The sequence below is a fragment of the Lagopus muta genome, chromosome 1 (assembly GCF_023343835.1).
Source record: "Lagopus muta isolate bLagMut1 chromosome 1, bLagMut1 primary, whole genome shotgun sequence".
Classification (NCBI taxonomy): Eukaryota; Metazoa; Chordata; class Aves; order Galliformes; family Phasianidae; genus Lagopus; species Lagopus muta.
In genome coordinates, this window is record NC_064433.1 from 16,298,714 (window position 1) to 16,320,595 (window position 21,882).

Consider the following 21,882-nt stretch of genomic DNA (forward strand, 5'->3'; position numbering starts at 1 on the left):
GAAATTTTTGGCTCAAAGCTTGCTTCCTGAGGTTTTTCTTGTGATAAGACTCTGAATGATCTGTTCGAGGAGGCAAGCGATCGGTGGTGTGTTGGCCATCTACATCAATGTGTGAGCGAGTTGAGAGTACATCTTTGTGAGGCGTGGTTTGCCTCGGAAGACAGTGCTTCAGGAATGTTTACTGGCAAAAGTATCTAGCCGCGACCAAAGATCTCCTGTTTTGCTATGGAAGACTGGGGACAAAGCCATTGTAGTCCTGTGAAGGCAAGATGACAGTTGGCACCTCCTGCTCCCTCTTACCTGCTGGCAAGGCCAGGAGGATAGGAACAAAGCAGTTTCCTGCTGAGATCCCAGAGCCAGAAGCTGCCCACTCCGAGGAGAGCTGACTCAAACCACTTTGGATTTGAGCCGTCACTCCAAAGACAGCTGACTCGACCACTTTGAAAGCATTGAAAAGGGGCCATCATCGCCCATGGTCGTTGTCGTGGTTCTCGCCCTTGTGGTTGTCATCAACAGAACAATGCCCGACGACCCCACCACTACCGAAGATCAAAGACTGAACTACCAACCACGCTGGACTCCATGGTGGTGACTATCTCCCTCTTGCTTCCTATAAAGACTCCTTGCTTCTTCTTTTCTATCTTTTCTATCGCCCTCCTTCCCTTCCCCATTACCCTAATTCATAATAGTGTCCGTCCTCCCCTTCCCCATTTCCCTAATCTTCATTTGTAATAAACTGGTCGAACCAACATTTGAACCGTTGTTTCTTAATCTCACGCCGGGTATACAGGTATTAAAAGAACCTCCTCTCCCTCCTATAAATTGGAGCGAGACAGGGAGCTGGGCTTTTTCATGCTGGGGATGAGAAGGCTGAGAGGACACGTCACTGCAGCCTTCTTGTGTTTCAACTAGGATTATAAAAATGAGTGGCGTCATTTTTTTTGCTCAGGTAGATAGTGATGGGACAAGAGGGAAGGGATTAAAGCTCAGAGAGGGAAGATTGAGGTTGGATGTCAGTGGGAAGTTCTTTACTATGGGAGTGGTGAAGTGCTGTAACAGGCTGCCCAGAGAGGTTGTGGATGCCCCGTCCATCCCTGGAGGTGTTCAAGGCCAGGTTGGATGCGGCCCTGGGCAATCTGGTATTAAATGGGGGAGGTTTGTGGCCGCGCCTGTGCCGGGGCGGTTGGAGCCTCGTGATCCTTGAGGTCCCTTCCAACCCGGGCCATTCTGTAATTCTGTGAAACAGTCATAGCCCTCCTGTTTGTACACTTCTTTCAAATACCCGAAGGCCACAGTGAGGTCTCCCCAGGAGCGCAAAGGGCACCTGGGAAGGTGGCACAGGCTGCGAGGCAAACTGCTTGTTGCCCTGAGCAGGCACTCGTTTCCATCCCTCGCAGTCCCTGAGGTCCCCTCCTCATGTCTGCCTGCTGGAAGGTAGACGATCCACTGCTTCTTGTAGAGCGTCTCCCGGAGCCTTTCCTGCGAGGACGGCGGAGTGCGACTCCACCAATCTATATCCCTCACACAATCCCAGAGGCTCCCCAACCCCTCCACCTTTCGCTCCGTGTGATCATCATCCACGTGTTCACACGGCGCACAGGCGGTATCTCCGTTGCCCTTGCGTAGCAGTGACAGTGTCAGACGCTCTTTGCAGCCTGAGACCTGAACCGCTGCGTGGACGTATGTGCTGAGTCACCACGTTCCTTCTTGCAACAGCTCCCTGCAGCGTGGGGACTATGGCTGCACCTTGGTGCTGTAGAGGAGGAACAGGCTGTGAAGTGATTGCTCTTCTCCAGCGTGACCAGGTGCCACGGGCAGTGCTAACTCTGTGCCTGCACTGACTGCTGTGTCACAGCCTTCTGACGTGCCACGCTGGTTTTGCCCACCCAGTTTGCTGGGAAGGTGCTGAGGAGGACAAAACCCTGTGATCCCAGCACCTAAGGCGGCCCACCTCAGGACAAGCAGAGAAGAAGAAGCGGACAAAGAAATGTGTGGGGGATGGTTGGGTTTATTGTGTTGACACCAGGGGCTAGAGCCAGCACACGGTGTTGGCACACGGCTGTTTCCGTGCCATAGTTTGGGGGGCTGAGTGTGAGGGCAGGATGCTGTCTTTGACTTTGCACTCAGAAGTGACTTCCCGCCGGGGATACCCTCGCTGTTGGAATGGCTTTCCACGTCATCATTTTTCTGGCTGACCGTGGGGGGATGTTGGCTTTATGTTGTCCCCAGGAGCGGTAACTTCATGCCTGGGATAGCCCCTGCTGCTGAAACTGCTGACTGGAGGGGAAATGCTGGCTTTGATGTTGGACCCGGCAGTCACTTCATGCCTGGAATAGCCCCCGCTGTTGGCATTGTCTCCTGCAGCTTCCTCAGGGCCGGCTGTGGACACCTGGGACTCGATGTGCCACTGAGGAACGGTTTCACATGCGGGCCTCCCCTGGCTGCCCAGGCCGTTCCCCAGGGTGTGAATACAGGGGAGCACTCAAGGACCTCCGTGTCACCGGCCTGGTGGTGTTCTGGGCACTGTCCTGAGCAGCTGGAGGTGGTGTTCGCCTGCTGCCCTGAGGCCTTCTGGTCCGGCTCTGGGAACCTGCGGCCCGACCTTGCAGCGGGGAGCGGCTTCGTGTCCGGCTTGTTCCCCGCTGCCTGGAACGCCTTCTGCGTGCAGCCACTGTGGCTGCTCTGGAGGATCGCGATGAGCCCCGTCTGGTGGCTGGCCGTGAGCTGCTTTCAGCTCTTGGGGCTGCCGTGCGTCTGCTGCCACGGTGTGCTCGGTGCAGCTCAGATGCATCCTGATGGTCAGGAGAATGTGGGTGGATCGTCCCCTGTTCGGTCCCCAGCTCACTGGTCTGACTGCTGAGCTCTGGCGGCTGGGAGCTGTGTGATGGCCCCGATGCTGCCTGGCTGGTGGGACCGGACCTGCTGTCCTCTGGTTCCTGGGGGCCGTGGGATGGTTGCAGGCCCTCCTGGCTGGCAGTGCTGGGCCCAGCACGCTCCGGGATGGTGCTGGCGGCTGTAAGGGGAGGCGGGAAGGTCAGCAGGATGGAGCTGTAGCCCTGGGTAGGGACAGGTCGCCATCCCTCCTGGGGCAGAGAGACTCTGGCAAAGCTGCCCTGAGCACCTGCTGCCAGGCCTTGCCTGGCCCCAGCGCGGTGCCACGCGGCTGATTGCCTCTTACCGGTACCCAGGCCAGCACAGCTGTCGCACTCCCACATGGCTGTTGTGTTGCTCAAGCGGGAGCACTGTCGGTGAGTGCCCTCAGCAGCGCAGGAGCTGCACAGGATCAGCTGCCAGGGCCTGGGGGAAGCAAAGGGGTTGTGGCTGTGAGGACCAAGTGAGCAAGCAAGGGAGTCCCTGGCACAGCACACCTCCGGCGCTCCGCCCTTGCTCCCCCAGCCTGTGCTGAGGCTGAGATCCCCCGTGGAGCCTCAGCGAGCTGCTGTGGTAACTCACCCCCTTCTGTCTGCCTGCTGTCTGCCTCCAGGGTAAAGGCACCTCCTGGCATCGCAGCGCTGGTGCCTCTGGAGGAGGGATTCAAAGGAATCATCGTCGTCCCATGTTGGTCTTCTACAAGAGAAGGGAGGGAAACTGATAAGCCCCCAGTGTCCCCCAGCATCAGGTCTAAGGTTATCCCATCTCATCCACCCCAATGCCATTTTTAGCTTCTTCATGAAGCTGAGGCTTCATGAGACAGCAAAGGGCCAGGCCTGCCGAGACAGTGCCTGGGCAGGCCCGGCGCTTGCACCTTCTCATCTGCGTGCTATGACAGGAGGACACCAACCTGGCTGGGATTCGGATTCCCATGGTAGACATTACGGCACAGAATACTGCGTCGTCTCTGCAATTGGGGCACCGGAAGCACGTCGTGCCCGCATTCAATGCCTGTTTCTGCAGGAGAAGCACAAGCAGGGTGAGCGTGAGCAGTGCCTGGTGTTGCTGGGCACTAAGCATGCCTGCAGGGTGAGGAGAGGGCTCCCACCTGAACGCAACCCCGATGGAACCAGGCACGTGTGCACATGGGGCACACCATGGTGTGGTAGGACAAGCTGTCCCCCACGGTCTCCTGGCAGATGATGCAGATGGTGTCTTCTGCTGGAGTTGTCACCCCTGTCTGTTGAGGGCGGTGCTCCCCACAGAAGGACCTGAGGGAAGACGGAAGGGATGGGTGGGCACAGTGAGAAGTGCTGTGAGGACGGGGAAGGAGCAGGGAGGAGCCCCAGGCCCTGGCTCTGGCAGGCTGCTGGGAGGCGACCTTGTGGGTTCCTCCCCGGCTTGGCTGCTGCGGGCAGCCCTTACCTGTGCTCTCCAAAATGCTGTGTGATGCATCCTCCGTCTGCAGCGCAGGGCAGATGGAAGCTGCGTGCACAGCCGCTCTCTGCACACGTGATGGCAGCCCCCCTCTCGCCGCAGACACAGCATTGCTGGAAAAAGCAGAACAGCCCCATCAGCAGCAGGCACGGGACCTCCACAGCCGGCCGCGCACCTTTGGGCAGGGCACAGGATGTGGGCACTTCTGGGTCACCCTCTACAAAGCAGCTTGGTGGACAGGGCTGATCCCCCATGGGCAGGCCTTTGTCCCGGAGGCGGCTGGAAGGCCGTGATTGCTTTCCTTGGGTCCGGACTAAGCTGGTGTGAGCCCCTCCCTCCCGGCACAGACCTGCCTGCTGCGTTCAGGTCCTCACCTCCTTGTTTGCCTGCTTGGCCTTGCGCATGAGGGCAGCAAGGTTAACACCCATAGATTCCTCCTCTGGGGGTCTTTCTTCCAGAGCGATGTGGGCAAAAACCTGTAGGAGAGAAAAGAGCAGGAAGTCATGGGGACAGGAAGGAAGGGAGCATCCCGGCTGGAAGCAGATGGGATCACCGCTGGGGGAACTCACCAAGCAGAACTCGTGGACAGTCACGAAAGCGTCGCCAATAGTGCGCCCAAAGATGTCCGGGTCATCGTCTGCCCGGCCACACAGCACGCACACTGTTGAGGAGAGAGCAAATGCAAGTAGCGGTGAGCGCCTGGTGGGGCCAGGCGTCCCTGAGGGCTGTCCCCAGGGTCCTGCTCTGTGCCTGCCGTGCTGGCTGGAGGCGGTGGAGGGGAAGGGGCCACGGCAGGCCCAAGGCAGTCACAGCCCACGCTGGGCCCCCTTGCCAAGGAGCAGAGGGGCCCTGCCCCATGCCTGTCTGGGAGCTCCTGCCTGCCCCTTCCTCCCCTCTCAGCTCTCAGCTCTCAGCTCTCAGCCGCAGGCAGAGCCCCAGCACCCCTCTGTCCAGTGCTGGGAGCTGTGCGCAGGGATGCTGTGCTCTCACCTGGCTCCTCTGAGCTGGAGGCCTTCCTCTTCTCACTGGACATGATTGTGCGTTGACGGTGAGCACTACGAGAATCCCTGCTCTCTCCACGCCTCACCAAGCCGCACTGACGCTCGGCCTGAGCCCGGCAGCCTTTGCTCTGCTCCAAGCTTCACGCGTCACAATGGCCGCTCCCTGACACCCACTGTGACATCACCGTCACCGCCTCACGGTGTGAGGCTGTGCTGCTGGGCTATGGGTTTCCAAGCAGGAGAGCGGCGGCTCCACAGCTTCTCTGTGTAACCTCTGAAAGAACTTGCTTCCAACAACCTGTGTCGATCTCCCCTCCTTTTGTCAGTACTGTGCATCACGCCCAGCACAGCTCATTCCCTCACTTGCTCGACTTCTTTCTGCGTGGTTGTCCCCTTGCCTGGGTAACTGTCATGGTACTATGTTTTTTGGTTTTTTGGGTTTTCTGTTTGTTTGTGTTTTGGTTTTCAGTATTCCACATCAAAACATCATGCAGTGTACGGGGCATTAAAGTGTCACTGCCCCAGTCCCTGGTACCTATCCCTGTACATTACAGAAGTCACGGGATCTGCTCTCATCGCTCTCTTGCTGCGTTGCAGTGGGTGCTGGAGGGTGCTTTCCTAGCCGTTCCAAGCTTTTCAGGTTTGACTCGGTCTCGCGAACTCTCTCTCTCATCTTGTCTGATTTTTTAATCTCAATTTCTATTAAATTGTATTGTATTTTGTTATCTTGTATTCCGATATTATAGTAAAATAAGTTTTCCTCCATAGATTGTTGCCGCTGCTCTTTTCCTCCCTTCCTTCCTTTCCATTTTTGTGGGACTGGGGTGGGGGGGGAGGGCCGCGGCCTGTTGCCCCTGTGTCCCCTGTCACGGACGTAGATTGGTCTGGTCAACTGTGTGACAAGAACATACCAGATCTTCCTCAAGGAGACACCTCTTCTTCACTGCTGACAAGGATCGCCCTCACCGTGGAGAATTTCTTCCTAGTATCTCGTTTAAATCTGCCCTCTTCCATGTTTCCTGTCGTCCTGTTGCTACATGCCCATTAAAACAGACAGCTTTCCTGTAGGTCCTCTTCAGGCACTGGAAGGGCTCAGTGAGTTCTCCGCTGTGCCTTCTATTATCTAGTCTGCAGAGCCCCGGCTCCCTCAGCCCGTCTTTGCAGGGGAGCTGCTCCAGGCCTCTGATCACGTTTGTGGCCCTTCTCTGGACCCTCTCCAACAGCCCTCTGTCTTTCCTGTACTGGGGGCTCCAGACCTGGATGCCATAGTCCAGATGGGGCCTCACGAGGGCAGAGTACGGAGGCACAATCCCCTCCCTGTCCCTGCTGGCCACCCCTCTTCTGATGGACCCCAGGTTTGCATTTGCTTTCTGAGCTGCAGGAGCACATTGCTGGCTCATGTTCAGGTCTTCATCCATCAGGACCCCCAGGTTCTTCTCTGTAGGGCTACTTGCCAGGATTGTTCCTTCCCGTTTGTACGTATGCCTGAGATTCCTCTGGCCCAAGTGCCAAACCTTGCACTTTGGTGTGTTGAACCTCATTGGCTTCACCTGGGCCCACCCTTTGAGTCTGTGGGGGTCCCTTTGAACGGCATCCCTTCCTTCCACCGTGTCACAACTACAGCACTCAGCGTGGTGTCATCAGCAAACTTGCTGAGGGTGCACTCAACTCCATCACTGATGACATTGATAAAGATGTTAAAGAGTATCGGTCCCAAAACAGACCTCTGGGGGGCACAGCTCGTTACCGGCCTCTACCAGGACATGAACCCTCTATCACCACCCTTTGCCTGCAGCCTTTCAACCAACTCCGTATCCACCAGGTGGTCTACCCATCAAATCCCCATCTCTCCAATTTGGAGATAAGGATGTGGTGGGGGACCATCAGAGGCTTTGCACGAGTCCAGGTAAATGACACTGGTCTCACCTTCCTTTTGTCCACCAGTGCCGTCACTCCGTCATATGGAGCGACGTTCCTAGTGACATGTCACCCAGGCCCTAAGCAGGCAAAACACCTCCCTGGGGGGAGGGACATGAACGGCATGTGGGGCCCTCTGTTCCCCTCAGAAGGGAGTCCCCCGTGATGACATCTCTTCTTTTTTTCTTGATGGATGGTGCAGTGACACCACCAGGGCAGTCTGACTTGCCCAGGGCAACCCCTGCAACGTGGAGGGACCTTCATCCACATCTCCCGTCCGTCCAGCTCCAGAGCCTCCTACCCATTCACAGAATGGCTGGGGTTGAAAAGGCCCCGAATGATCAACTAGTTTAAATCCCCCTGCTGTGTGCAGGGTCGCCAGCCGCTAGACCACGCTGCCCAGAGCCACATCCAGCCTGGCCTTGAACGCCTCCAGGGATGGGGCATCCACAACCTCCTTGGGCAGCCTGTTCCAGTTTGTCACCACGCTCTGTGTGGAAAGCCTCCTCCTAATATCTAACCTAAACCTCCCCTGTCTCAGTTTAAAAGCATTCCTCCTTGTCCTATCACTCTCCACCCTCACAAGCAGTCGAGTTTGAGAAGGACCTGGGCGTCCTGATGGATAAAAAACATGAGCCAGCGGCGTGCTTCTGCAGCTCGGAAAGCAAACGGTATCCTGGGCTCCATCAGAAGAGGGGTGGCCAGCAGGGACAGGGAGGGGATTGTGCCTCCATACTCTGCCCTCGTAAGGCCCCATCTGGAGTGCTGTGGCCAGGTCTGGAGCCCCCAGTACAGGAAAGACAGAGAGCTGTTGGAGAGGGCCCAGAGGAGAGCCACAAACGTGATCAGAGGCCTGGAGCAGCTCCCCTGCAAAGACAGGCTGGGGGAGTGTGAGAATCCTTCCTTGGTTTTTGGCTCAAAGCTTGCTTCCTGAGGTTTTTCTTGTGATAAGACTCTGAATGATCTGTTCAGGAGGCAAGCGATGGGTGTTGTGTGGCCATCAACATCACTGTGTGGACAGTTTTACATCTTTGGAGCTGTTTGCCTTCGGAAGACAGTGCTCAGGACTGTTTACTGGCAAAAGATCTAGCCTGCGACCAAAGATCTCCTGTTTGCTATGGAAGACTGGGGGACAATGCCATTGTATCCTGTGAAGGCAAGATACAAGTTGGCACCTCCCTGCTCCCTCTTATCTGCTGGCAAGGCCAGGAGGATAGGAACAAAGCAGTTTCCTGCTGAGATCTCAGAGCCAGAAGCTGCCACTCCGAGGAGAGCTGACTCAACCACTTTGGATTTGAGCCGTCACTCCAAAGACAGCTGACTCGACCACTTTGAAAGCATTGAAAAGGGGCCATCATCGCCATGGTCGTTGTCGTGGTTCTCGCCCTTGTGGTTGTCATCAACAGAACAATGCCCGACGACCCACCACTACCGAAGATCAAAGACTGAACTACCAACCACGCTGGATCCATGGTGGTGACTATCTCCCTCTTGCTTCCTATAAAGACTCCTTGCTTCTTCTTTTCTATCTTTTCTATCGCCCTCCTTCCCTTCCCCATTACCCTAATTCATAATAGTGTCCGTCCTCCCCTTCCCCATTTCCCTAATCTTCATTTGTAATAAACTGGTCGAACCAACATTTGAACCGTTGTTTCTTAATCTCACGCCGGGTATACAGGTATTAAAAGAACCTCCTCTCCCTCCTATAAATTGGAGCGAGACAGGGAGCTGGGCTTTTTCATGCTGGGGATGAGAAGGCTGAGAGGACACGTCACTGCAGCCTTCTTGTGTTTCAACTAGGATTATAAAAATGAGTGGCGTCATTTTTTTTGCTCAGGTAGATAGTGATGGGACAAGAGGGAAGGGATTAAAGCTCAGAGAGGGAAGATTGAGGTTGGATGTCAGTGGGAAGTTCTTTACTATGGGAGTGGTGAAGTGCTGTAACAGGCTGCCCAGAGAGGTTGTGGATGCCCCGTCCATCCCTGGAGGTGTTCAAGGCCAGGTTGGATGCGGCCCTGGGCAATCTGGTATTAAATGGGGAGGTTTGTGGCCGCGCCTGTGCCGGGGCGGTTGGAGCCTCGTGATCCTTGAGGTCCCTTCCAACCCGGGCCATTCTGTAATTCTGTGAAACAGTCATAGCCCTCCTGTTTGTACACTTCTTTCAAATACCCGAAGGCCACAGTGAGGTCTCCCCAGGAGCGCAAAGGGCACCTGGGAAGGTGGCACAGGCTGCGAGGCAAACTGCTTGTTGCCCTGAGCAGGCACTCGTTTCCATCCCTCGCAGTCCCTGAGGTCCCCTCCTCATGTCTGCCTGCTGGAAGGTAGACGATCCACTGCTTCTTGTAGAGCGTCTCCCGGAGCCTTTCCTGCGAGGACGGCGGAGTGCGACTCCACCAATCTATATCCCTCACGCAATCCCAGAGGCTCCCCAACCCCTCCACCTTTCGCTCCGTGTGATCATCATCCACGTGTTCACACGGCGCACAGGCGGTATCTCCGTTGCCCTTGCGTAGCAGTGACAGTGTCAGACGCTCTTTGCAGCCTGAGACCTGAACCGCTGCGTGGACGTATGTGCTGAGTCACCACGTTCCTTCTTGCAACAGCTCCCTGCAGCGTGGGGACTACGGCTGCACCTTGGTGCTGTAGAGGAGGAACAGGCTGTGAAGTGATTGCTCTTCTCCAGCGTGACCAGGTGCCACGGGCAGTGCTAACTCTGTGCCTGCACTGACTGCTGTGTCACAGCCTTCTGACGTGCCACGCTGGTTTTGCCCACCCAGTTTGCTGGGAAGGTGCTGAGGAGGACAAAACCCTGTGATCCCAGCACCTAAGGCGGCCCACCTCAGGACAAGCAGAGAAGAAGAAGCGGACAAAGAAATGTGTGGGGGATGGTTGGGTTTATTGTGTTGACACCAGGGGCTAGAGCCAGCACACGGTGTTGGCACACGGCTGTTTCCGTGCCATAGTTTGGGGGGCTGAGTGTGAGGGCAGGATGCTGTCTTTGACTTTGCACTCAGAAGTGACTTCCCGCCGGGGATACCCTCGCTGTTGGAATGGCTTTCCACGTCATCATTTTTCTGGCTGACCGTGGGGGGATGTTGGCTTTATGTTGTCCCCAGGAGCGGTAACTTCATGCCTGGGATAGCCCCTGCTGCTGAAACTGCTGACTGGAGGGGAAATGCTGGCTTTGATGTTGGACCCGGCAGTCACTTCATGCCTGGAATAGCCCCCGCTGTTGGCATTGTCTCCTGCAGCTTCCTCAGGGCCGGCTGTGGACACCTGGGACTCGATGTGCCACTGAGGAACGGTTTCACATGCGGGCCTCCCCTGGCTGCCCAGGCCGTTCCCCAGGGTGTGAATACAGGGGAGCACTCAAGGACCTCCGTGTCACCGGCCTGGTGGTGTTCTGGGCACTGTCCTGAGCAGCTGGAGGTGGTGTTCGCCTGCTGCCCTGAGGCCTTCTGGTCCGGCTCTGGGAACCTGCGGCCCGACCTTGCAGCGGGGAGCGGCTTCGTGTCCGGCTTGTTCCCCGCTGCCTGGAACGCCTTCTGCGTGCAGCCACTGTGGCTGCTCTGGAGGATCGCGATGAGCCCCGTCTGGTGGCTGGCCGTGAGCTGCTTTCAGCTCTTGGGGCTGCCGTGCGTCTGCTGCCACGGTGTGCTCGGTGCAGCTCAGATGCATCCTGATGGTCAGGAGAATGTGGGTGGATCGTCCCCTGTTCGGTCCCCAGCTCACTGGTCTGACTGCTGAGCTCTGGCGGCTGGGAGCTGTGTGATGGCCCCGATGCTGCCTGGCTGGTGGGACCGGACCTGCTGTCCTCTGGTTCCTGGGGGCCGTGGGATGGTTGCAGGCCCTCCTGGCTGGCAGTGCTGGGCCCAGCACGCTCCGGGATGGTGCTGGCGGCTGTAAGGGGAGGCGGGAAGGTCAGCAGGATGGAGCTGTAGCCCTGGGTAGGGACAGGTCGCCATCCCTCCTGGGGCAGAGAGACTCTGGCAAAGCTGCCCTGAGCACCTGCTGCCAGGCCTTGCCTGGCCCCAGCGCGGTGCCACGCGGCTGATTGCCTCTTACCGGTACCCAGGCCAGCACAGCTGTCGCACTCCCACATGGCTGTTGTGTTGCTCAAGCGGGAGCACTGTCGGTGAGTGCCCTCAGCAGCGCAGGAGCTGCACAGGATCAGCTGCCAGGGCCTGGGGGAAGCAAAGGGGTTGTGGCTGTGAGGACCAAGTGAGCAAGCAAGGGAGTCCCTGGCACAGCACACCTCCGGCGCTCCGCCCTTGCTCCCCCAGCCTGTGCTGAGGCTGAGATCCCCCGTGGAGCCTCAGCGAGCTGCTGTGGTAACTCACCCCCTTCTGTCTGCCTGCTGTCTGCCTCCAGGGTAAAGGCACCTCCTGGCATCGCAGCGCTGGTGCCTCTGGAGGAGGGATTCAAAGGAATCATCGTCGTCCCATGTTGGTCTTCTACAAGAGAAGGGAGGGAAACTGATAAGCCCCCAGTGTCCCCAGCATCAGGTCTAAGGTTATCCCATCTCATCCACCCCAACGCCATTTTTAGCTTCTTCATGAAGCTGAGGCTTCATGAGACAGCAAAGGGCCAGGCCTGCCGAGACAGTGCCTGGGCAGGCCCGGCGCTTGCACCTTCTCATCTGCGTGCTATGACAGGAGGACACCAACCTGGCTGGGATTCGGATTCCCATGGTAGACATTACGGCACAGAATACTGCGTCGTCTCTGCAATTGGGGCACCGGAAGCACGTCGTGCCCGCATTCAATGCCTGTTTCTGCAGGAGAAGCACAAGCAGGGTGAGCGTGAGCAGTGCCTGGTGTTGCTGGGCACTAAGCATGCCTGCAGGGTGAGGAGAGGGCTCCCACCTGAACGCAACCCCGATGGAACCAGGCACGTGTGCACATGGGGCACACCATGGTGTGGTAGGACAAGCTGTCCCCCACGGTCTCCTGGCAGATGATGCAGATGGTGTCTTCTGCTGGAGTTGTCACCCCTGTCTGTTGAGGGCGGTGCTCCCCACAGAAGGACCTGAGGGAAGACGGAAGGGATGGGTGGGCACAGTGAGAAGTGCTGTGAGGACGGGGAAGGAGCAGGGAGGAGCCCCAGGCCCTGGCTCTGGCAGGCTGCTGGGAGGCGACCTTGTGGGTTCCTCCCCGGCTTGGCTGCTGCGGGCAGCCCTTACCTGTGCTCTCCAAAATGCTGTGTGATGCATCCTCCGTCTGCAGCGCAGGGCAGATGGAAGCTGCGTGCACAGCCGCTCTCTGCACACGTGATGGCAGCCCCCCTCTCGCCGCAGACACAGCATTGCTGGAAAAAGCAGAACAGCCCCATCAGCAGCAGGCACGGGACCTCCACAGCCGGCCGCGCACCTTTGGGCAGGGCACAGGATGTGGGCACTTCTGGGTCACCCTCTACAAAGCAGCTTGGTGGACAGGGCTGATCCCCTATGGGCAGGCCTTTGTCCCGGAGGCGGCTGGAAGGCCGTGATTGCTTTCCTTGGGTCCGGACTAAGCTGGTGTGAGCCCCTCCCTCCCGGCACAGACCTGCCTGCTGCGTTCAGGTCCTCACCTCCTTGTTTGCCTGCTTGGCCTTGCGCATGAGGGCAGCAAGGTTAACGCCCATAGATTCCTCCTCTGGGGGTCTTTCTTCCAGAGCGATGTGGGCAAAAACCTGTAGGAGAGAAAAGAGCAGGAAGTCATGGGGACAGGAAGGAAGGGAGCATCCCGGCTGGAAGCAGATGGGATCACCGCTGGGGGAACTCACCAAGCAGAACTCGTGGACAGTCACGAAAGCGTCGCCAATAGTGCGCCCAAAGATGTCCGGGTCATCGTCTGCCCGGCCACACAGCACGCACACTGTTGAGGAGAGAGCAAATGCAAGTAGCGGTGAGCGCCTGGTGGGGCCAGGCGTCCCTGAGGGCTGTCCCCAGGGTCCTGCTCTGTGCCTGCCGTGCTGGCTGGAGGCGGTGGAGGGGAAGGGGCCACGGCAGGCCCAAGGCAGTCACAGCCCACGCTGGGCCCCCTTGCCAAGGAGCAGAGGGGCCCTGCCCCATGCCTGTCTGGGAGCTCCTGCCTGCCCCTTCCTCCCCTCTCAGCTCTCAGCTCTCAGCTCTCAGCCGCAGGCAGAGCCCCAGCACCCCTCTGTCCAGTGCTGGGAGCTGTGCGCAGGGATGCTGTGCTCTCACCTGGCTCCTCTGAGCTGGAGGCCTTCCTCTTCTCACTGGACATGATTGTGCGTTGACGGTGAGCACTACGAGAGTCCCTGCTCTCTCCACGCCTCACCAAGCCGCACTGACGCTCGGCCTGAGCCCGGCAGCCTTTGCTCTGCTCCAAGCTTCACGCGTCACAATGGCCGCTCCCTGACACCCACTGTGACATCACCGTCACCGCCTCACGGTGTGAGGCTGTGCTGCTGGGCTATGGGTTTCCAAGCAGGAGAGCGGCGGCTCCACAGCTTCTCTGTGTAACCTCTGAAAGAACTTGCTTCCAACAACCTGTGTCGATCTCCCCTCCTTTTGTCAGTACTGTGCATCACGCCCAGCACAGCTCATTCCCTCACTTGCTCGACTTCTTTCTGCGTGGTTGTCCCCTTGCCTGGGTAACTGTCATGGTACTATGTTTTTTGGTTTTTTGGGTTTTCTGTTTGTTTGTGTTTTGGTTTTCAGTATTCCACATCAAAACATCATGTAGTGTACGGGGCATTAAAGTGTCACTGCCCCAGTCCCTGGTACCTATCCCTGTACATTACAGAAGTCACGGGATCTGCTCTCATCGCTCTCTTGCTGCGTTGCAGTGGGTGCTGGAGGGTGCTTTCCTAGCCGTTCCAAGCTTTTCAGGTTTGACTCGGTCTCGCGAACTCTCTCTCTCATCTTGTCTGATTTTTTAATCTCAATTTCTATTAAATTGTATTGTATTTTGTTATCTTGTATTCCGATATTATAGTAAAATAAGTTTTCCTCCATAGATTGTTGCCGCTGCTCTTTTCCTCCCTTCCTTCCTTTCCATTTTTGTGGGACTGGGGTGGGGGGGGAGGGCCGCGGCCTGTTGCCCCTGTGTCCCCTGTCACGGACGTAGATTGGTCTGGTCAACTGTGTGACAAGAACATACCAGATCTTCCTCAAGGAGACACCTCTTCTTCACTGCTGACAAGGATCGCCCTCACCGTGGAGAATTTCTTCCTAGTATCTCGTTTAAATCTGCCCTCTTCCATGTTTCCTGTCGTCCTGTTGCTACATGCCCATTAAAACAGACAGCTTTCCTGTAGGTCCTCTTCAGGCACTGGAAGGGCTCAGTGAGTTCTCCGCTGTGCCTTCTATTATCTAGTCTGCAGAGCCCCGGCTCCCTCAGCCCGTCTTTGCAGGGGAGCTGCTCCAGGCCTCTGATCACGTTTGTGGCCCTTCTCTGGACCCTCTCCAACAGCTCTCTGTCTTTCCTGTACTGGGGGCTCCAGACCTGGATGCCATAGTCCAGATGGGGCCTCACGAGGGCAGAGTACGGAGGCACAATCCCCTCCCTGTCCCTGCTGGCCACCCCTCTTCTGATGGACCCCAGGTTTGCATTTGCTTTCTGAGCTGCAGGAGCACATTGCTGGCTCATGTTCAGGTCTTCATCCATCAGGACCCCCAGGTTCTTCTCTGTAGGGCTACTTGCCAGGATTGTTCCTTCCCGTTTGTACGTATGCCTGAGATTCCTCTGGCCCAAGTGCCAAACCTTGCACTTTGGTGTGTTGAACCTCATTGGCTTCACCTGGGCCCACCCTTTGAGTCTGTGGGGGTCCCTTTGAACGGCATCCCTTCCTTCCACCGTGTCACAACTACAGCACTCAGCGTGGTGTCATCAGCAAACTTGCTGAGGGTGCACTCAACTCCATCACTGATGACATTGATAAAGATGTTAAAGAGTATCGGTCCCAAAACAGACCTCTGGGGGGCACAGCTCGTTACCGGCCTCTACCAGGACATGAACCCTCTATCACCACCCTTTGCCTGCAGCCTTTCAACCAACTCCGTATCCACCAGGTGGTCTACCCATCAAATCCCCATCTCTCCAATTTGGAGATAAGGATGTGGTGGGGGACCATCAGAGGCTTTGCACGAGTCCAGGTAAATGACACTGGTCTCACCTTCCTTTTGTCCACCAGTGCCGTCACTCCGTCATATGGAGCGACGTTCCTAGTGACATGTCACCCAGGCCCTAAGCAGGCAAAACACCTCCCTGGGGGGAGGGACATGAACGGCATGTGGGGCCCTCTGTTCCCCTCAGAAGGGAGTCCCCCGTGATGACATCTCTTCTTTTTTTCTTGATGGATGGTGCAGTGACACCACCAGGGCAGTCTGACTTGCCCAGGGCAACCCCTGCAACGTGGAGGGACCTTCATCCACATCTCCCGTCCGTCCAGCTCCAGAGCCTCCTACCCATTCACAGAATGGCTGGGGTTGAAAAGGCCCCGAATGATCAACTAGTTTAAATCCCCCTGCTGTGTGCAGGGTCGCCAGCCGCTAGACCACGCTGCCCAGAGCCACATCCAGCCTGGCCTTGAACGCCTCCAGGGATGGGGCATCCACAACCTCCTTGGGCAGCCTGTTCCAGTTTGTCACCACGCTCTGTGTGGAAAGCCTCCTCCTAATATCTAACCTAAACCTCCCCTGTCTCAGTTTAAAAGCATTCCTCCTTGTCCTATCACTCTCCACCCTCACAAGCAGTCGAGTTTGAGAAGGACCTGGGCGTCCTGATGGATAAAAAACATGAGCCAGCGGCGTGCTTCTGCAGCTCGGAAAGCAAACGGTATCCTGGGCTCCATCAGAAGAGGGGTGGCCAGCAGGGACAGGGAGGGGATTGTGCCTCCATACTCTGCCCTCGTAAGGCCCCATCTGGAGTGCTGTGGCCAGGTCTGGAGCCCCCAGTACAGGAAAGACAGAGAGCTGTTGGAGAGGGCCCAGAGGAGAGCCACAAACGTGATCAGAGGCCTGGAGCAGCTCCCCTGCAAAGACAGGCTGGGGGAGTGTGAGAATCCTTCCTTGGTTTTTGGCTCAAAGCTTGCTTCCTGAGGTTTTTCTTGTGATAAGACTCTGAATGATCTGTTCAGGAGGCAAGCGATCGGTGTTGTGTGGCCATCAACATCACTGTGTGGACAGTTTTACATCTTTGGAGCTGTTTGCCTTCGGAAGACAGTGCTCAGGACTGTTTACTGGCAAAAGATCTAGCCTGCGACCAAAGATCTCCTGTTTGCTATGGAAGACTGGGGGACAATGCCATTGTATCCTGTGAAGGCAAGATACAAGTTGGCACCTCCCTGCTCCCTCTTATCTGCTGGCAAGGCCAGGAGGATAGGAACAAAGCAGTTTCCTGCTGAGATCCCAGAGCCAGAAGCTGCCACTCCGAGGAGAGCTGACTCAACCACTTTGGATTTGAGCCGTCACTCCAAAGACAGCTGACTCGACCACTTTGAAAGCATTGAAAAGGGGCCATCATCGCCATGGTCGTTGTCGTGGTTCTCGCCCTTGTGGTTGTCATCAACAGAACAATGCCCGACGACCCACCACTACCGAAGATCAAAGACTGAACTACCAACCACGCTGGATCCATGGTGGTGACTATCTCCCTCTTGCTTCCTATAAAGACTCCTTGCTTCTTCTTTTCTATCTTTTCTATCGCCCTCCTTCCCTTCCCCATTACCCTAATTCATAATAGTGTCCGTCCTCCCCTTCCCCATTTCCCTAATCTTCATTTGTAATAAACTGGTCGAACCAACATTTGAACCGTTGTTTCTTAATCTCACGCCGGGTATACAGGTATTAAAAGAACCTCCTCTCCCTCCTATAAATTGGAGCGAGACAGGGAGCTGGGCTTTTTCATGCTGGGGATGAGAAGGCTGAGAGGACACGTCACTGCAGCCTTCTTGTGTTTCAACTAGGATTATAAAAATGAGTGGCGTCATTTTTTTTGCTCAGGTAGATAGTGATGGGACAAGAGGGAAGGGATTAAAGCTCAGAGAGGGAAGATTGAGGTTGGATGTCAGTGGGAAGTTCTTTACTATGGGAGTGGTGAAGTGCTGTAACAGGCTGCCCAGAGAGGTTGTGGATGCCCCGTCCATCCCTGGAGGTGTTCAAGGCCAGGTTGGATGCGGCCCTGGGCAATCTGGTATTAAATGGGGAGGTTTGTGGCCGCGCCTGTGCCGGGGCGGTTGGAGCCTCGTGATCCTTGAGGTCCCTTCCAACCCGGGCCATTCTGTAATTCTGTGAAACAGTCATAGCCCTCCTGTTTGTACACTTCTTTCAAATACCCGAAGGCCACAGTGAGGTCTCCCCAGGAGCGCAAAGGGCACCTGGGAAGGTGGCACAGGCTGCGAGGCAAACTGCTTGTTGCCCTGAGCAGGCACTCGTTTCCATCCCTCGCAGTCCCTGAGGTCCCCTCCTCATGTCTGCCTGCTGGAAGGTAGACGATCCACTGCTTCTTGTAGAGCGTCTCCCGGAGCCTTTCCTGCGAGGACGGCGGAGTGCGACTCCACCAATCTATATCCCTCACGCAATCCCAGAGGCTCCCCAACCCCTCCACCTTTCGCTCCGTGTGATCATCATCCACGTGTTCACACGGCGCACAGGCGGTATCTCCGTTGCCCTTGCGTAGCAGTGACAGTGTCAGACGCTCTTTGCAGCCTGAGACCTGAACCGCTGCGTGGACGTATGTGCTGAGTCACCACGTTCCTTCTTGCAACAGCTCCCTGCAGCGTGGGGACTACGGCTGCACCTTGGTGCTGTAGAGGAGGAACAGGCTGTGAAGTGATTGCTCTTCTCCAGCGTGACCAGGTGCCACGGGCAGTGCTAACTCTGTGCCTGCACTGACTGCTGTGTCACAGCCTTCTGACGTGCCACGCTGGTTTTGCCCACCCAGTTTGCTGGGAAGGTGCTGAGGAGGACAAAACCCTGTGATCCCAGCACCTAAGGCGGCCCACCTCAGGACAAGCAGAGAAGAAGAAGCGGACAAAGAAATGTGTGGGGGATGGTTGGGTTTATTGTGTTGACACCAGGGGCTAGAGCCAGCACACGGTGTTGGCACACGGCTGTTTCCGTGCCATAGTTTGGGGGGCTGAGTGTGAGGGCAGGATGCTGTCTTTGACTTTGCACTCAGAAGTGACTTCCCGCCGGGGATACCCTCGCTGTTGGAATGGCTTTCCACGTCATCATTTTTCTGGCTGACCGTGGGGGGATGTTGGCTTTATGTTGTCCCCAGGAGCGGTAACTTCATGCCTGGGATAGCCCCTGCTGCTGAAACTGCTGACTGGAGGGGAAATGCTGGCTTTGATGTTGGACCCGGCAGTCACTTCATGCCTGGAATAGCCCCCGCTGTTGGCATTGTCTCCTGCAGCTTCCTCAGGGCCGGCTGTGGACACCTGGGACTCGATGTGCCACTGAGGAACGGTTTCACATGCGGGCCTCCCCTGGCTGCCCAGGCCGTTCCCCAGGGTGTGAATACAGGGGAGCACTCAAGGACCTCCGTGTCACCGGCCTGGTGGTGTTCTGGGCACTGTCCTGAGCAGCTGGAGGTGGTGTTCGCCTGCTGCCCTGAGGCCTTCTGGTCCGGCTCTGGGAACCTGCGGCCCGACCTTGCAGCGGGGAGCGGCTTCGTGTCCGGCTTGTTCCCCGCTGCCTGGAACGCCTTCTGCGTGCAGCCACTGTGGCTGCTCTGGAGGATCGCGATGAGCCCCGTCTGGTGGCTGGCCGTGAGCTGCTTTCAGCTCTTGGGGCTGCCGTGCGTCTGCTGCCACGGTGTGCTCGGTGCAGCTCAGATGCATCCTGATGGTCAGGAGAATGTGGGTGGATCGTCCCCTGTTCGGTCCCCAGCTCACTGGTCTGACTGCTGAGCTCTGGCGGCTGGGAGCTGTGTGATGGCCCCGATGCTGCCTGGCTGGTGGGACCGGACCTGCTGTCCTCTGGTTCCTGGGGGCCGTGGGATGGTTGCAGGCCCTCCTGGCTGGCAGTGCTGGGCCCAGCACGCTCCGGGATGGTGCTGGCGGCTGTAAGGGGAGGCGGGAAGGTCAGCAGGATGGAGCTGTAGCCCTGGGTAGGGACAGGTCGCCATCCCTCCTGGGGCAGAGAGACTCTGGCAAAGCTGCCCTGAGCACCTGCTGCCAGGCCTTGCCTGGCCCCAGCGCGGTGCCACGCGGCTGATTGCCTCTTACCGGTACCCAGGCCAGCACAGCTGTCGCACTCCCACATGGCTGTTGTGTTGCTCAAGCGGGAGCACTGTCGGTGAGTGCCCTCAGCAGCGCAGGAGCTGCACAGGATCAGCTGCCAGGGCCTGGGGGAAGCAAAGGGGTTGTGGCTGTGAGGACCAAGTGAGCAAGCAAGGGAGTCCCTGGCACAGCACACCTCCGGCGCTCCGCCCTTGCTCCCCCAGCCTGTGCTGAGGCTGAGATCCCCCGTGGAGCCTCAGCGAGCTGCTGTGGTAACTCACCCCCTTCTGTCTGCCTGCTGTCTGCCTCCAGGGTAAAGGCACCTCCTGGCATCGCAGCGCTGGTGCCTCTGGAGGAGGGATTCAAAGGAATCATCGTCGTCCCATGTTGGTCTTCTACAAGAGAAGGGAGGGAAACTGATAAGCCCCCAGTGTCCCCAGCATCAGGTCTAAGGTTATCCCATCTCATCCACCCCAACGCCATTTTTAGCTTCTTCATGAAGCTGAGGCTTCATGAGACAGCAAAGGGCCAGGCCTGCCGAGACAGTGCCTGGGCAGGCCCGGCGCTTGCACCTTCTCATCTGCGTGCTATGACAGGAGGACACCAACCTGGCTGGGATTCGGATTCCCATGGTAGACATTACGGCACAGAATACTGCGTCGTCTCTGCAATTGGGGCACCGGAAGCACGTCGTGCCCGCATTCAATGCCTGTTTCTGCAGGAGAAGCACAAGCAGGGTGAGCGTGAGCAGTGCCTGGTGTTGCTGGGCACTAAGCATGCCTGCAGGGTGAGGAGAGGGCTCCCACCTGAACGCAACCCCGATGGAACCAGGCACGTGTGCACATGGGGCACACCATGGTGTGGTAGGACAAGCTGTCCCCCACGGTCTCCTGGCAGATGATGCAGATGGTGTCTTCTGCTGGAGTTGTCACCCCTGTCTGTTGAGGGCGGTGCTCCCCACAGAAGGACCTGAGGGAAGACGGAAGGGATGGGTGGGCACAGTGAGAAGTGCTGTGAGGACGGGGAAGGAGCAGGGAGGAGCCCCAGGCCCTGGCTCTGGCAGGCTGCTGGGAGGCGACCTTGTGGGTTCCTCCCCGGCTTGGCTGCTGCGGGCAGCCCTTACCTGTGCTCTCCAAAATGCTGTGTGATGCATCCTCCGTCTGCAGCGCAGGGCAGATGGAAGCTGCGTGCACAGCCGCTCTCTGCACACGTGATGGCAGCCCCCCTCTCGCCGCAGACACAGCATTGCTGGAAAAAGCAGAACAGCCCCATCAGCAGCAGGCACGGGACCTCCACAGCCGGCCGCGCACCTTTGGGCAGGGCACAGGATGTGGGCACTTCTGGGTCACCCTCTACAAAGCAGCTTGGTGGACAGGGCTGATCCCCTATGGGCAGGCCTTTGTCCCGGAGGCGGCTGGAAGGCCGTGATTGCTTTCCTTGGGTCCGGACTAAGCTGGTGTGAGCCCCTCCCTCCCGGCACAGACCTGCCTGCTGCGTTCAGGTCCTCACCTCCTTGTTTGCCTGCTTGGCCTTGCGCATGAGGGCAGCAAGGTTAACGCCCATAGATTCCTCCTCTGGGGGTCTTTCTTCCAGAGCGATGTGGGCAAAAACCTGTAGGAGAGAAAAGAGCAGGAAGTCATGGGGACAGGAAGGAAGGGAGCATCCCGGCTGGAAGCAGATGGGATCACCGCTGGGGGAACTCACCAAGCAGAACTCGTGGACAGTCACGAAAGCGTCGCCAATAGTGCGCCCAAAGATGTCCGGGTCATCGTCTGCCCGGCCACACAGCACGCACACTGTTGAGGAGAGAGCAAATGCAAGTAGCGGTGAGCGCCTGGTGGGGCCAGGCGTCCCTGAGGGCTGTCCCCAGGGTCCTGCTCTGTGCCTGCCGTGCTGGCTGGAGGCGGTGGAGGGGAAGGGGCCACGGCAGGCCCAAGGCAGTCACAGCCCACGCTGGGCCCCCTTGCCAAGGAGCAGAGGGGCCCTGCCCCATGCCTGTCTGGGAGCTCCTGCCTGCCCCTTCCTCCCCTCTCAGCTCTCAGCTCTCAGCTCTCAGCCGCAGGCAGAGCCCCAGCACCCCTCTGTCCAGTGCTGGGAGCTGTGCGCAGGGATGCTGTGCTCTCACCTGGCTCCTCTGAGCTGGAGGCCTTCCTCTTCTCACTGGACATGATTGTGCGTTGACGGTGAGCACTACGAGAGTCCCTGCTCTCTCCACGCCTCACCAAGCCGCACTGACGCTCGGCCTGAGCCCGGCAGCCTTTGCTCTGCTCCAAGCTTCACGCGTCACAATGGCCGCTCCCTGACACCCACTGTGACATCACCGTCACCGCCTCACGGTGTGAGGCTGTGCTGCTGGGCTATGGGTTTCCAAGCAGGAGAGCGGCGGCTCCACAGCTTCTCTGTGTAACCTCTGAAAGAACTTGCTTCCAACAACCTGTGTCGATCTCCCCTCCTTTTGTCAGTACTGTGCATCACGCCCAGCACA

The 21,882-nt window shown here is 57.6% G+C and overlaps 3 protein-coding genes across 3 annotated transcripts; all 3 read right to left on the reverse strand.

Annotated features, from left to right (window-relative positions):
* Positions 1–2,148: 2,148 nt before the first annotated feature.
* LOC125687899 (PHD finger protein 7-like) lies at positions 2,149–3,813 on the reverse strand. The gene is made up of 4 exons (XM_048933240.1): positions 3,782–3,813; positions 3,454–3,567; positions 3,179–3,297; positions 2,149–3,013 (listed from the first exon to the last, which is right to left on the reverse strand). The coding sequence occupies exons 1-4, from the start codon at positions 3,811–3,813 to the stop codon at positions 2,421–2,423; spliced, it is 858 nt and encodes a 285-aa protein (XP_048789197.1). The 3' UTR covers positions 2,149–2,420.
* Positions 3,814–10,261: 6,448 nt separating this feature from the next.
* LOC125687913 (PHD finger protein 7-like) lies at positions 10,262–11,925 on the reverse strand. The gene is made up of 4 exons (XM_048933261.1): positions 11,894–11,925; positions 11,567–11,680; positions 11,292–11,410; positions 10,262–11,126 (listed from the first exon to the last, which is right to left on the reverse strand). Exons 1-4 carry the CDS (start codon positions 11,923–11,925, stop codon positions 10,534–10,536), a joined length of 858 nt encoding a protein of 285 aa, XP_048789218.1. The 3' UTR covers positions 10,262–10,533.
* A 6,720-nt stretch (positions 11,926–18,645) lies between these two features.
* LOC125687923 (PHD finger protein 7-like) lies at positions 18,646–20,037 on the reverse strand. The gene is made up of 4 exons (XM_048933285.1): positions 20,006–20,037; positions 19,679–19,792; positions 19,404–19,522; positions 18,646–19,238 (listed from the first exon to the last, which is right to left on the reverse strand). Exons 1-4 carry the CDS (start codon positions 20,035–20,037, stop codon positions 18,646–18,648), a joined length of 858 nt encoding a protein of 285 aa, XP_048789242.1.
* Positions 20,038–21,882: the final 1,845 nt, after the last annotated feature.

Bases quoted from the DNA above. Each gene is read 5' to 3' on its own strand.
- LOC125687923 (XM_048933285.1), bottom strand. From the start codon at position 20,037: ATGTCTACCATGGGAATCCGAATCCCAGCCAG. The intron at 19,793-20,005 runs GTTGGTGTCCTC...CTTCTCTTGTAG, and splicing joins GGAATCCGAATCCCAGCCAG to AAGACCAACATGGGACGACG. The intron at 19,239-19,403 runs GTAAGAGGCAAT...CTCCCCTTACAG, and splicing joins CTGTGCTGGCCTGGGTACCG to CCGCCAGCACCATCCCGGAG.
- LOC125687913 (XM_048933261.1), bottom strand. From the start codon at position 11,925: ATGTCTACCATGGGAATCCGAATCCCAGCCAG. The intron at 11,681-11,893 runs GTTGGTGTCCTC...CTTCTCTTGTAG, and splicing joins GGAATCCGAATCCCAGCCAG to AAGACCAACATGGGACGACG. The intron at 11,127-11,291 runs GTAAGAGGCAAT...CTCCCCTTACAG, and splicing joins CTGTGCTGGCCTGGGTACCG to CCGCCAGCACCATCCCGGAG.
- LOC125687899 (XM_048933240.1), bottom strand. From the start codon at position 3,813: ATGTCTACCATGGGAATCCGAATCCCAGCCAG. The intron at 3,568-3,781 runs GTTGGTGTCCTC...CTTCTCTTGTAG, and splicing joins GGAATCCGAATCCCAGCCAG to AAGACCAACATGGGACGACG. The intron at 3,014-3,178 runs GTAAGAGGCAAT...CTCCCCTTACAG, and splicing joins CTGTGCTGGCCTGGGTACCG to CCGCCAGCACCATCCCGGAG.